Source organism: Hemicordylus capensis, chromosome 3 (assembly GCF_027244095.1).
Source record: "Hemicordylus capensis ecotype Gifberg chromosome 3, rHemCap1.1.pri, whole genome shotgun sequence".
NCBI classification, from domain to species: Eukaryota; Metazoa; Chordata; class Lepidosauria; order Squamata; family Cordylidae; genus Hemicordylus; species Hemicordylus capensis.
Window position 1 is genome coordinate 359,216,919 of NC_069659.1, and position 13,328 is coordinate 359,230,246.

Genomic DNA, 13,328 nt, shown 5'->3' on the forward strand with positions numbered 1-13,328 from the left:
ATCAATTTATAGGCTGCTTTATCCAAAGGGTTTGGGACACATACCTGTTGGTTAACCATCAATGCTAGTTAACACTCATGAAATGCTCCACTCATGGTGACTGCTTAAAGCCAGTCCGTATAAAAATGTCTGCTGCCACTTTTGGGAGACACAGAGTTTCTGGCTGCTTTGAGGCTCTGAGGAAGGAGCAGCCCCTTGAGAGTGCCTTCCTTGCATCCCTTTGCCCTTGTGACCCGGCTGATGGCACTTGGGATGAGGACTGCGGTTTCTTCTTGAGCCCAACACACTTTGGTGGTTAGGGGTTGATCGTGTGAGGCTGCAGCCTCATTTTTCTCTGGTCCCTCACCGACACCTCAAAGGTGCCCCACCCCCGGTGAGAGTGCCATGGTTCATGGTGAGTCCTGAAGCAGTCCTTGGTCTCCAGGGTCTGCCAGTCCTGCCCTAGGTGCACAACTGGCCCTTGTGCGTTCTCCAGAAATGCAGCTTGATTCTGATAGGAGATGCCAGAAGGATTGCAGCGGAAGCCAGGCTGGCTTGCTGTACCCCCATCAGAAAGCAGGCTGCTGACATATCATCTCTTTGTCTGCAGATATTCAGGAATTCTATGAAGTGACTTTACTTGATAATCCCAAAAGTGTTGATCGCTCCAAGCCAATCGAGTATGTGCAGCCAGTGAACCCGTGGGATTTCTCCAGCCTTCCCAGCACAACGGTGACGTCCGAAACGCTGCCGAGCAGCCTTAGTCCCGCCACAGAGGTATTATTATTATTTCTTGGTTACACAGTCAGACAGGTGTTATTGACTGGTTTGTTTTATCCAGATATCGAGTCTTTCCCATGGACCTGGGATGCCAGAATTTTATTGTCAATGGTTATAGATATCGTCGCAGAATATAGGCTGTTCCCAGTAAAGCTGCTTTTTGTAATTGGCTGATGGTGATTTCTGTGGCCCCGATAGTGTTGAGGTGCTCTTCAAGGTCTTTTGGAACTGCACCCAGGGCACCAATGACCACTGGGATGATTTGGGTCTTTTTCTGCCACAGCCTTTCAATTTCAATTTGTAGATCTTTGTATTTGGTGATTTTTTTCTATTTCTTTTTCTTCTATTCTGCTATCCCCTGGTATTGCTATGTCGATTATTTTAACTCGTTTTCTTTCTTCTCGACTACAGTTATATCTGGTGTATTGTGTGGCAGATGTTTGTCTGTTTGTAGTCGGAAGTCCCATAATATTTTTGCTTCTTCGTTTTCTTCAACTTTTTCAATGTTATGGTCCCACCAATTCTTGGCTACAAGTAGCTTGTATTTTTTGCAGATGTTCCAGTGTATCATCCCTGCTACCTTGTCATGCCTTTGTTTGTAGTCAGTCTGTGCGATATTTTTACAACAGCTGATTAGGTGGTCCACTGTTTCATCTGCTTCTTTACAAAGGTGACACTTGCTGTTTGTTGTTGATTTTTCCACTTTTGCTCTCATTGCATTTGTTCTTAGTGCCTGTTCTTGTGCAGCCAGTATTAAACCCTCTGTTTCTTTCTACAAGTTGCCATTCTTAAGCCATTGCCAGGTCTTGGTGATGTCTGATTTTCCACTTATATTGTGCAAATATTGACTATGCAGGGGCTTATTTCTCCATTTTTCTGCTCGGTTCTTGACTTGTTCTTTCTTGTAGGCCTGCTTTCTTTCATTGGTGTTGAATAGTTTCTCGTTCTTGACCATCTTAAGTGCATCTTCTTCACTGTCCTTGATATACTCTTCAAGGCCTCTTTTCTCCTCCTCTACTGTTTGATGGACTTGCAGCATTCCTCTTCCCCCTGAGCTGCGAGGAAGGTATAGCCTATCGACATCACTGCGGGGGTGCAGAGCATGATTGATGGTCATGATTTTCCTGGTCTTACGATCCAGCGTCTCTAGCTCAGCCTGGGTCCAGTCTATTATTCCTGCAGTGTATCTGATAACAGGTATAGCCCAGGTGTTGATGGCTTGTATGGTGTTCCCGCCATTGAGTTTGGACTTGAGGATTTTTCTCACTCTCCTGATGTATTCACTTCCAATTTTTCTTTTAACTTCAGTGTGTGCGATGTTATCAGCCTGGAGAATGCCCAGGTATTTGTAATGTTCTTTCTCTTCCAGGTTCTTGATGTTGCTTCCATTGGGCAGTTTTATTCCTTCTGTTTTTCTTATTTTTCCTCTGTTCATTATTAATGCAGCACACTTGTCTAGTCCAAACTCCATTGCTATATCGCTACTGAATATACGGACAGTGTTTAGCAGTGATTCGATTTCTGACTGGGACTTTCCATAGAACTTCAGATTGTCCATGTACAGCAGATGGTTTATTTTACTTGATGTTTTAGATGTTTGGTATCCGAGGGCTGTTCTGTTTAGTATTTGTGAAAGTGGAGTCATGACGATTACAAACAACAGAGGGGATAGTGAGTCCCCTTGGAAAATGCCTCTTCTAATACTAACCTGTCCAAGTGTCTCGCCATTGATTGTTAACTGTGTACTCCACATGCTCATTGCTTTTTTAATAAATATCTGAATGTTTTTGCTGACACCATTATTATTATTATTATTATTATTATTATTATTATTATTATTATTATTTCAATTTCTATACCGCCCTTCCAAAAATGGCTCAGGGCGGTTTACACAGAGAAATAACAAATAAATAAATAAGATGGCTCCCTGTCCCCAAAGGGCTCACCGTCTGAAAAGAAACAGAAGAGCGACCCCAGCAACAGCCACTGGAGGGGTCCTGTGCTGGGGGTGGAGAGGGCCAGCTGCTCTCCCCCTGCTCAGAAAAGAGAACCACCCCGTTAAAAGAAGGCGTCTCTTGGCCCAGTGAGCAGGAGTACGTGGGGCGGAGGTGCCCCTAGGAGTAGGGGGCTGGCGGAAGGGTCCAGGGAAGAGGGGCTGGCTTGGCTTGGGGGGTGTTTTCCTGGTGGAGAGGACTCCACCTCTGTCCTGGGTCCCAGTGTGTTTTGAAAAAGGGCTGAGGGCCTGTTTCTCCAGTGGGGCCTTTGGCTGTGGCTCCAAGGTGTGCCGAGGTGGTTCATGATGGAGTGCCGTTGCTCAGAAACAGTTGACACCTCTTGAACGGGGAGGCTTGGTTGGCGTTCGGAGTGAGAAGAGACCACCGTGTGGAAGATAAAAAGCTTAGTGATGTCCTCTCTCCTGGTGAAAGGTGAAATGTCGCATCGTGTGGAGTCATCCGTTGTTGCCTCTGGTGATGGGAGGGGTGGTGTGTGTGCATTCTCTGTCTCCAGTTTTTCATGGAGGACTTGGACAGGAGATCTGTTGGGGGTGATCGGAATTTCTCTGAAGAGCAGCTGCTTGTCCTTTGCAGCTGGGGAAGATCAGCCACGAGGCCATTGTCCATGGTTCTCTGCTTCGGGAGGGCCTGGGACGAGGTGGGGCTCAAAACTGGTCTGCCTTGTGTTGAAGGGCTTGCATGCGCCCCTAGTTCTCCTTGTCTCTACCCCATCTTCATTTTGTCTTCAGCCCCAGTCTGTGCCTCTCGCCCTCCCAGTCTGCTTTCCCTCACTGCCTGCCGGCCGGGCCACCATCCCCCCATCCCCACCGCTGTCTGGCAGCTGCTTGCAAACTCTCACGAGAGCTGCCACGCATGGGTATGTTTAAGAGATAGATAGATAGATATAGTGTATGGAAGAGCAAGTGTGCAGCTTGGGGGTGTTGCTGGACTTGGCGCTGCTTTTGGGTGCTCAGGTGGAGGGTGGTGGCCAGGGGTGCCTTTGCACAGCTTCAGCTAGTGTGCCAGCTGCGTCCCTGGCCACGGTTGCCCATGCCTTAGTCACGTCACAGCTGGATTACTGCAATGCACTCGATGTGGGGCTGCCCTTGAAGAATATTCGGAAACTTCAGTTGGTGCAGAATGCAGCTGCCAGGGTTCTCTCTGGAACTGCTCACTTGGGGCATATTACAACTCTTTTGAAAGAGCTGCATTGGCTGCCAATTTGTTTCCGGATCCAGTTCAAGGTGCTGGTTATTATTACCTTTAAAGCCCTTAATGGCTTGGGCCCTCGATAGCTGAAGGACTGCCTGCTCCCAAGGGTTTCTGCCCACCCAACAAAATCGCCTGAGGGGCCTTTGCTCCATGTGCCTGCATTGAGAGAAGCTCGACTGTCATGCACAGGGGACGGGGCCTTCTCTGTTGTTGCCCCCAGGCTCTGGAATGCTCTCCCAGTCTGCTCTTTGACCTCTGTGGCTGCTTCTAAAAAAACAACGAAGGACCTTTTTATTTGTTCAGGCCTTTTACCCCTTAGAGGCTGCCAGGCCTCTCAGCTGTGTGTGCACCCGTACCGGCCACTTCCGGGAGGAAGCTGACCGGGGTGGCGAGGAGGTATGCTGCCGCCCGGTGCCCGCGATTTCCATCACAGCGTCGGCGGGGGAAATGCGGCCAGGGTGGGTGGAAGGACTGCCACACCAGTTTGTGCAGATCCGGCCGCTCCCTGAGAGCGGCCTGCAGCACAAGCCAGGCCGCCTGGCTCCCTGTGGACTGCGCACGGCTCGGTCCTCTGCGGACTCTGGCCCAGCCCCCACCGGCAAGAGCGGCTGCTCCACCTGCCCGACCCTAGATAGAGAAAACAATCAGTCTGTTTCCGTCCGTCTTATGTTGGAGCTGCGGTCCTGGCCAAGTTGTCTGCTTGCACAGATCTTTTGAAGTGCCCCATGAACCAAGTCTGCTGGAAAGGAGTCCTCTTGCTGGTTGAAGATTTGGATGGGCATCATGACTTTAGATGCTTTTATAAAAACCAGTTGTGATATTTGTTGAGCATTCAGGTGTTGGCGATGGACATGGAAGTAACAGTAAATAGTCTAACTGCTGCAAAGATCTGCATCAGAAGCCTGTGGAAAGAGCCTGTGGCCTCCTTATGGTCATTTTGGCTAATAGGGGCAACTGCATTGATGGTCAACACTTAAGGATCTCTAGACAAACTGATTGAGAGTCTGAGATGGTCTTTATTTGTGAATTGATGGAATGATAAATACCAGGATCAAATCTCTCCCTTTTGTTTTCTCAGTGTTGTCATTTTGTTGTTGTTCACTGTCCAGTTAAATGTAAAAAGCTAAAAACATGGCAGATTGGCCATTTGCATTTACTTCTTGGAGAACTCCGATGTGGATGCAGCGTACACTGCTTTCCCCCAGCCCCAAAGCCTTGCCCAGGCATGTGCCAATAATTTTTGTTTTAAATATTGATACTTTACCTTTCATTTTAAAGAGCTTCTCACAAGGCGGTTCTCAACATTAAAAAAATTAAAACGTAACGGTTGAATTGAAAACAAAACATCAGTAAAAGAACAGACATCGATAAAACTGAAGCATGTCAAGAAGACACCAGCAATAATGTCAGCCCCCCTCTTCATTACCAGGCCAGGCAATTAAAATTACTCCCGCCTGGGCCAGCCTGAAGCACAGCAGCACGAGTGCCCAGCGGGAATTCCCCCCTCGGGGGTCCAGGAGCGCTTCCGATCCTCACCCAAGGTCACTTAGCAGCTGGGCAGCGCCCCGTGGGAGCAGGCGGCCCTTAAAATATCCAGCTGCCAAGCGGGAAAGGGCTTTAGAGGTCAGGAAAGGCATGTTGCACTGTGCATGGAAACACATGGGGAGCCCGTGGAGAGGTTTTGCCGTGGGCAAGATGGGTGCTGCCCAGCTTCCTCAACTCCTAGCTGCCTCGAGCTGGAGGCATCTGGGCTCTCCTGTGGTGTGTGCAGCAGCTGCTGCTTTGTCGCTCAGCCCACCCTCCTCAACCGGACACATGCAAGGCAAGCTAAGCAAGTTGCCGTCAAGATTGTCTTTCCTTTGTGTGAGATCGCTTCCCGTCTGATGTCCCTGCTCCCCTCTTCCAGAACGGTACATGGAATGTTCCATCTGTTCAGGATACAACCATTGTTTAATGGGAGCAAGGTTTGCATGTAGTTGTCGTTTTCATTTGCTGCGAGACTTACTGAGGAAGGGAGAGAAGATGGGGCTGCAGTGATGTGTTCAGAATAACTTTCGACTGAGAGCAGCTTCGGCGCGGCGGGATGGAAGGAGCCCTGGGACAGACAGGGAGTGAAGAAACCGGCTCATGGCTCTAATCTTTGCGAGTCTCCTTGGGGAGAATAATGCTGAGCCGGCCGTCGATGTCCGGGTTGGGAAAGCTCTCTTTCCGACAGTGGTTTCATGGTAGGCAGGCATTTATTTCTGCCCTTTGGAGTCTGTCTTGCCTCCGTTCCGCCACAGGTTTGGATGCTTTGACCTCTGTGTGCCCTTATCTCGCGGCTTTCCCGAGGCTCCGGGAAGCAGCAACCCTGGCCAAGTAGCCGGCTTGCCATAAACTAACCTCCTGTGCTGGGGCGATGGACTGCTTGTGCATTGTCACGACAAAGGTAAGAGGCTCAGCTCTGCTTGTGGCTTTGTGTGGAAATCTGTGTATTAGTTTCCTTGTCTTGTAAATATTTTAGTTCCTAACTTTTTGGAGAGCGAGAGAGAGAGATTTAATTTCAAGATGGTATCCGGCACTGCTCTAGAATATCTGCCTGGTTTTTCTTTTGGTCAGTTTCAAAGTGTGCGTGTATACAGCTGCATTTTCCTTGAACATAATATTTTATTTTTTGAAGCTATTTGGATGCTAGCTGCTGCTTGCTCCTGCCCCCTTAAACCTCCAGACTAAAATCAGATGCTAGTTTTATATAACCGTTAATCTTCCCTTTTTAATTAGTTATCTTAATTTGAGGAAGCTCTGGCAGGGATTATTTATCTTAACAGTGTCCTGTAGCTGAAGCGTCCTGGCCCTAAAGCTGCCCCCATCTGTAGGGCCAGCATCCCTCCTGCAGCGGTGCTGCCCTTGTGCTTCCCAAGAGTCTGCCCTTCATGCCAGCATCTTCTCCACTCCTGAGAAGCTTTAAATATCCTGACGTGATGAAACATAAGGTGGATCCTCCTACAAATCAGACTGAGAGACCCTGCTGGGAGCCTTTCTGTGGGAGTCTCTCTGATTTGAGAATGAAATCTGGCGTCTCTTCATACGGGTCTCTGGATAGTTTCGTGGCGAGCCCTTTTAGAGCAAGAGATGGGGAAGCCTGCGAATGCCTCTGAGGGTAGGCAGAGGAGGGCAGCGTGTCATGCCTCCTGTATGTTCATGTGGGTGGTATCCTCTTCAAAGCATGTGGTCTTGACAGCTAGAGCTGGTGCAGTCAACTCTGTTGCCTGACAGCTTAATGTTGGCTGACTTCTGTTTTTGAGCTGAGAGTTGAGTGAATGGCACAGGCTTGATGTCAGTAAAATATTAGTGGAGAATTTTGTCTTGCTCTCTGTCCTTTCCTAAATACATAAGCTTCTGTGAACTTGATGATGTTCTCATGGCTTCTCCGCCTTTTCAAATTATGTGAGTGTGGAGAACAAGACTTCAGTAGCGCTGAATTCATTCTGTGCAATCTGTGTAGATCCAGTGCTTTGGCGTTTTGTCCAAAGCAGGGCTGCACAACTTGGGTGGTTCTGTGGGTGTTGGACTACAACTCCCATCACATCCAACTATTGGCCGTTGTGGCTGGAGGTGATGGAAGTTGCAGTCACAAAACAGCTGGAAGGCTGAAGTTGTGTAACCCTGGTCTAAAGTAATGGGGCTGGTGAGGTGCAGAATGAGGAGTTCGTATGATACTTTTAAAAAAAGGACACATTTTTGAGAACTTGATGTCTAACATAATTGCATTTAAACATAAGATTGAGATTGGGGGTAGGCACAGTGCAACCAAAACATGACTTGCCCTGAGATTACAAGAGTACGGCACATGGTTTCACCACATCAGATACATCTCTGTGTTGTTTGTTATCTAATAGAAAGACCCTTTATGTATAGAATTGGTCTCCCCTTGAAGTATATGGTTGCAAATCTATTCTAATTGTATAGGATCTTATACTCTGTTTAGCCTCTCTGTTGGACTATGACCATGTTCTACTTGGAAGCTACCAACACGTGTGCAGCTGTAAACTTTAGGGGAGCACAGGGACCTTCCAAGTAAAGACTCTGTTGACAGCCATGTCTTTGCCCTATCATTCTCTGAACATTAGGCCTCCATTGGAAAAAGAGGCCAACATGACGGGCAGGCTTGTGTCATCATGAGGGACCCTTCGGGCCTGCTGCACCACTTGAACTTGTAGCGTGATGAGATGCTACAGAACGGCTTGGAAGCCGTTGGAAACAGTGGAAGCAGTGCTGCTAGGCTGCCTGGAAGTGGTTTTAAGTCATTCTGGCATGAAGTCACTAGGCTGTCGGCGCTGCCTTGCAAACTGTGCAGCAGCCCCGAAGGGTCCCTGACGTTGACATATGGCTGCCTGCCAGGTTGGCTGCCAAAAGCAAGGAAGGTGATCTCCATTTAATTTAGAGCATGGGAGGTTGTGTCTCTGTGTGTATATGTACACACGCAACCCCCCCCCCCAAATAATAATTATATCCCACCTTTCTGATCTTGAAAGGATCAATTAAGGCAGCTAATGTTCTATAAAACATTTTATATGATAATGGTAAAAGCAAAAAAAGGAGCACAGACATATGAATAAAATGGAGCATTAAAATGATAGTGAAGATCATTCAAAGATGCAAAGACCAGAGGGGGCTTGATTCCAGCTGTGTAGGAGCAGATTTCAGCCAAAAACGAAAACAAAAAATGAATACCAGGTGACTTATTGCTATTCAGTGAAAACTGAACAATATCTATGTATAGTTAAGCGAAATTCCCATCGGTGCACGTTTCTTTAGATTTCGGAGTAGATAGGTCAGTAACTTTGCTTAATTACCCTTCCCTTTGATCCCAAGACCTTCGTTGCAAACTTAGCACTTGGGAAGGAACTGGGTCTGTGGCAAGCAGGTCCACACCAGTGTTCCCCCTAAAGTGTGTGTGTGTGTGTGCGCGCGCATGCGTGCATGCTCACATGTTACTTGATGTCTGCTCAGTTGATTTTAGAGCCTGCTCAGGTTGAATCAAGAAGCTCCCACCCTGAATGCATGTGTGCACACACTGCCTTGATACCATCGTCCAGAACAAAATTCATTCCTCACACAGATGAAAAAAATTAGAGAGAAGACTGGTCCACGTGTTCCATGCAATATTGATCTATTTACCCTGCTTAACCCAGATGGCTCTAGGTGGTTCACATGATTAAAAGCAAAATAAATGGCTCATTAGAACAATTAAGTTAGAACACTGTAAGGCCATTTGAGGTTCACGAAAGACCAGGCTAAGCAAGAGTGTCTTTAGAGCGCCTTTAAAGGCTGCTGCTGATCTGCAGGCTCAGTTCTCGATCAGGAGCCCATTGCACAGCCCAGGAACACTCTCCCAGGTACCGTTTCGGGCTTTAACAACCAACAAGCCGACCCCCGCACAGAGCATCTGTGCGTTTTTGGGGGCCGGCAACCTCTCCCGCCCTGCACAACAGTTTCCGGCTGGGCCGCCGCTGCCTCCGCGCTGGGCTGGATCCGCTGCCTCTCTCCCCCTGCCCCAGTCTCCGGCCTGGCCAAGTGCCGCCGCCGCGGCCAGGCACCGCCTGGCATCCGGGCCCGCCGCCACCGCCTCCTCGCCTCAGTGGCCGGGCCGGACCCACTGCCTGCCCACTACTTTCGCCGCACCGGGCCTGTGGCTGCCCGGCCAGCCAATTCTCCCGCCACTGCCGTGGCTTGGCCCGCCGCCAAGGGGGCTGGCTACCCCCTTGGGGTTGGCTACCTCTCCCCCCCGCCCCCCAGTCTCCGGCGGGGCCGAGAGCCGCCTCGGCAGCCACAGAAAACCACTTCCCAGTCTTTGCAGCCAGCTGCCCACCCCCAGTATCGAGGCCCGCTGCCGTCTCCTCGCCCGGTCCTCCTCCTCGCTCCTCGCCCCACCCATCGCTGCCAGGCCGGGCCCACCAGCGGCCCTGTGCGCTCTTTGGGGCCGGCTACCTCTCCCCCCCCCCCAGTCTCCAGCGGGGCCGAGTGTCGCCGCCGCCGCAGGGGCCGAGTGTTTCTTGCTTCTAATGTATTTAAATAACTTTTTATTGTTGGTCTCCATGGTTTTTTAGTCGCATGCTCCGCAAAGGTGTAGGGTTTTTGTTTTGTTTTTTGCATCTTTTTAAACTTCTGAAACCATCCTTAAAAACCACAGATTAAATGAGAAAGGACATGCGTGTGCGCACACACAAATATATCTTCTGGAATTGCAGAATGAAAATCAGGAGGAAAATCAGTGGAGATAGTTTCAAAGGTGCAATTCACTGGCGGCAGTGTGGAACAAACCTTTTTGTGTGTTTTATTCAGCAAATATATAATCTGTTTTTCATCAACAATATTAGGCAATGTACAAAAATGAAATCACAAAAAATAAAATAAACTTGATACAGTCATAAAAATTCTCATAAAACAAATTCAGCAGCAATTGGAAGGCAAGTAAAAGCAGCAGAATGTAGCCACCTTGTGAGGCATTGTGCCTAAAAGGTGAAAGACATATTTACTTCATAAGCAGAGAAGAGTATTGGAGAAGGTAAGTGCCACCCTCGGGAAATGGGAGCCCCCTTGCACAGGATACCTGGACTGGTGCTCCTGTCCACAGTCTGGCTCGCTCCCTCTCAGCCACCGCCCAGCTGTTCAGCATAAGGGCTGCAGAAGCTGTATGGCCCTCCCCAGGGCCCCTTTCTGCTTCGGATAGAAGAACCCGATGCTAGGATGTTCAGTAGCCGGGAGAATGCGGCCTTGCCGATTCACCCGGCCCCCTCTCCCCACTCTCTGGTACCCTTGCGTATGCTTTGCTTCCTGGGTGCCTTTCCGGGGTCATGGGGGTGCTGTGTCACTGGGGTTCTGGTCCCTGTGGTGGGGCTGCTGACTGACCGGCGGCCCAGGGTGTGTCTTGTCTTCCCATTTGGGGCCCACTCTTTACCGGGGCGCGAGTGCCAGAGGGCTCTGGGTCGTCTTCCCATTCCATTCCAGGTGTGGCAGTTGACGTTCTGCATCCGTGTTGAACTGCACGGGGGTGAATAAACTGCAGCTTCATCCAGGCAGGGTGGAAGGGCCTGCTCTGGCTGGGCGGGTCAGCTTGCCTGCCTCCCGCCTCGGGATCAGATTGGCCTTTTCAGGGTGTTCCTGGATGCTCTGGGGGAGCTGCAGTGGCCAGGCCAGTAGGCTTGCTAGCTGCACCTTCTCCTGGCTAGGAGAAGACCGCCACTGGCATTCAGGCTGGTTCCTGACTGCCACCAGCTTAGACTTGAGAGCAGTGAGACTCTCTTTGGGAAGTGTTTGGACATGGCTGTGCTTGCTGCGTGGAGCCGATGGCTGTGGGGTCTGGGATCAGCTCCATGGCTCCTGCTTGGCTTCGGAGTCTGGTTCCAAGGGCGGTGTGGTCTTGGCCCCCGCACCGTTTAGGGTCACCTGGCGGGGGGACTCCATGGCAGTGGCGTCCAGGCCTCGGAAGATCCACCGGCTCCTTCCTCACCGCAATCTGGGTGGCGCTTCCCAGGACTCTCCTGCATCTAGCATCGTGTGTGGAAACCATGCCAACACACTGTCCCTGCCACCTGGTTAAAGTTTTCTTCTCTTGAGCGTGTCTTTAGGAATCGTGGGGAAATGCTGCCCTCTGCTGCAGCTCCTCTTATTCCAAGCCAGCCACAGAAGCCGCTGTTCTTCTGCCTTTGCTGTGACTTCTTGGCTGGGCTTCTCAAAGGCAGAGAGTGGTGGGAGGAGCTCGCAGGCCCACGGCTTCCAGAAGGAGGGGGCCAGGGGGTGGAAGGCTCTTGATGTGCTGCCCGTGGCTTCCCAGAAAAGGCCTGGAGAGGTGCTGAAGCCCCTTTCAGGGGTGTTAATAAGACTGCCCAGGGTTGGATAGAGCCAAGGGCTGTGAAGAACGCTTGGTGTTGTGTTGGGAATCCTTGCAGTAGCCCTGGATGGCTGGGGGAGGGCTGAGGTGGAGGGAAGCATGGCATGGAGCAGAGTGTGTTCCCCTTCTTTTTCATCTGTGTGCAGCATGAGTTTTGTTCTGGGCAGCAGCATCAAGGCAGTGTGTGCATGCACTTGCGTTCAGAGTGGGGCCTTCCAGATTCAACCTGAGCAGGATCTAAAATTAACCAAATGGACTTAAAAAAATGTGAGTATGCGCATGCCTTCGAGGGAACCCTGGCGTAGAGGGCCAGCCCCTCGTCTTGCTTCGTGGGCAAGGTGAGACTTGGGCAGGGGGGCCTGCCCAGTGCAAAAGTGGCTGCTCCAGAGCGTGCGTGCATCACAGGCTGGTTGGCCAGTGACTGGCAGCCTGTGGCTAGCCAGCATTAACAGGGTGGGTAGTTGGCAGATGGAAGCACATTTGTTCCTTCAGGGCATTGTTGTGCTAGAGGTGCCTGGTGTCAATGTGTGTGGCCAGTAAAAATAAAAATAATGTGGAGATAGTCATGAGTTCCTTAATTAGAAAGCTGGAGGACACCATAGAAGACGGCAGCACTGGTTGGAACTGCTTCAGGAGGTGAGAACGAAGGATCTCTGGCCAAAGGTGTGGGCCACCCCGGCCCCTAGAGGAGGTGTCAAGTCTTCCAAGCTCAGCTGTGTTTCTGAGGATATTTTTTCCTGGTGGAAGTACTGGAAATGGGGGCGGCAATGGGGTGGTGGCTCTTAATCATTGTTGCTTTCAGAATAAGGGATGTACTTTTTGAAAGTTAAAAGAAGGAGGCGGCAGCACCTTTTAGACGAATAATTTCTTGTCTAAGCCTTTGTGGGTTATAACCGACTTCCTCAGATGCAGGGGGAAAGCCAGGGTGGTTAGTAACAGGCAGGTGGTGACAGACATTTCATATACATGTGAAGAGACACCTGCACTGTATCTGTGGTTTTAGATGTCCTGGATAGCAAAGGAGAGAGAGATTACTGACTCTGCGTCTCTCTAATGTGCACAGAAACCATAACCCTTTTCAGAGCACGACAGACAAAATCAAATTTGTGTCAGAACAAATAACCATAAGTTCTTGTTCACTAGTTCACATTCCAAATGCCCCTGCCCCACCCAACCGAATATTTTCTTAAGTGCAGTCACTTTGAGGTCTGTGACCTTCTGTCCAGGGAAGTTAAAATGCTCACCAATGGGCTTCAAAGTATTTTGGGTCTTAATATGTGATTCTTATGCATTCAGTCGTTATCTCAACGACAGGCCCGCTTGACCAATAAACATCGCCAGAGGGCCTTTACAGCACGATATGGGGTATACCCCATATTGCACAGTTGACATGCAGGTGTAAGGACCACAGACCTGGTGGACTGCACCATTGGGGGCCTGTAATTACAGAATTGCTGTGGATTAATGGACACAGTTGTCATTTGGGTCTG

At 49.9% G+C, this 13,328-nt stretch overlaps 1 protein-coding gene across 11 annotated transcripts in view; it reads left to right on the top strand.

Annotated features, from left to right (window-relative positions):
* Positions 1–13,328, top strand: part of DLG1 (discs large MAGUK scaffold protein 1) — a 190,919-nt gene that overhangs the window by 19,653 nt on the left and 157,938 nt on the right. For all 11 annotated transcript variants that reach the window (XR_008318320.1, XM_053304405.1, XM_053304408.1 and 8 more), the window contains exon 3: positions 590–756. Coding sequence is in view for 10 of the 11 variants with exons in the window: in XM_053304405.1 (XP_053160380.1) it covers positions 590–756 (167 nt within the window). In the remaining variant the exon portion in view is untranslated. The remainder of the gene's footprint in view (positions 1–589; positions 757–13,328) is intronic.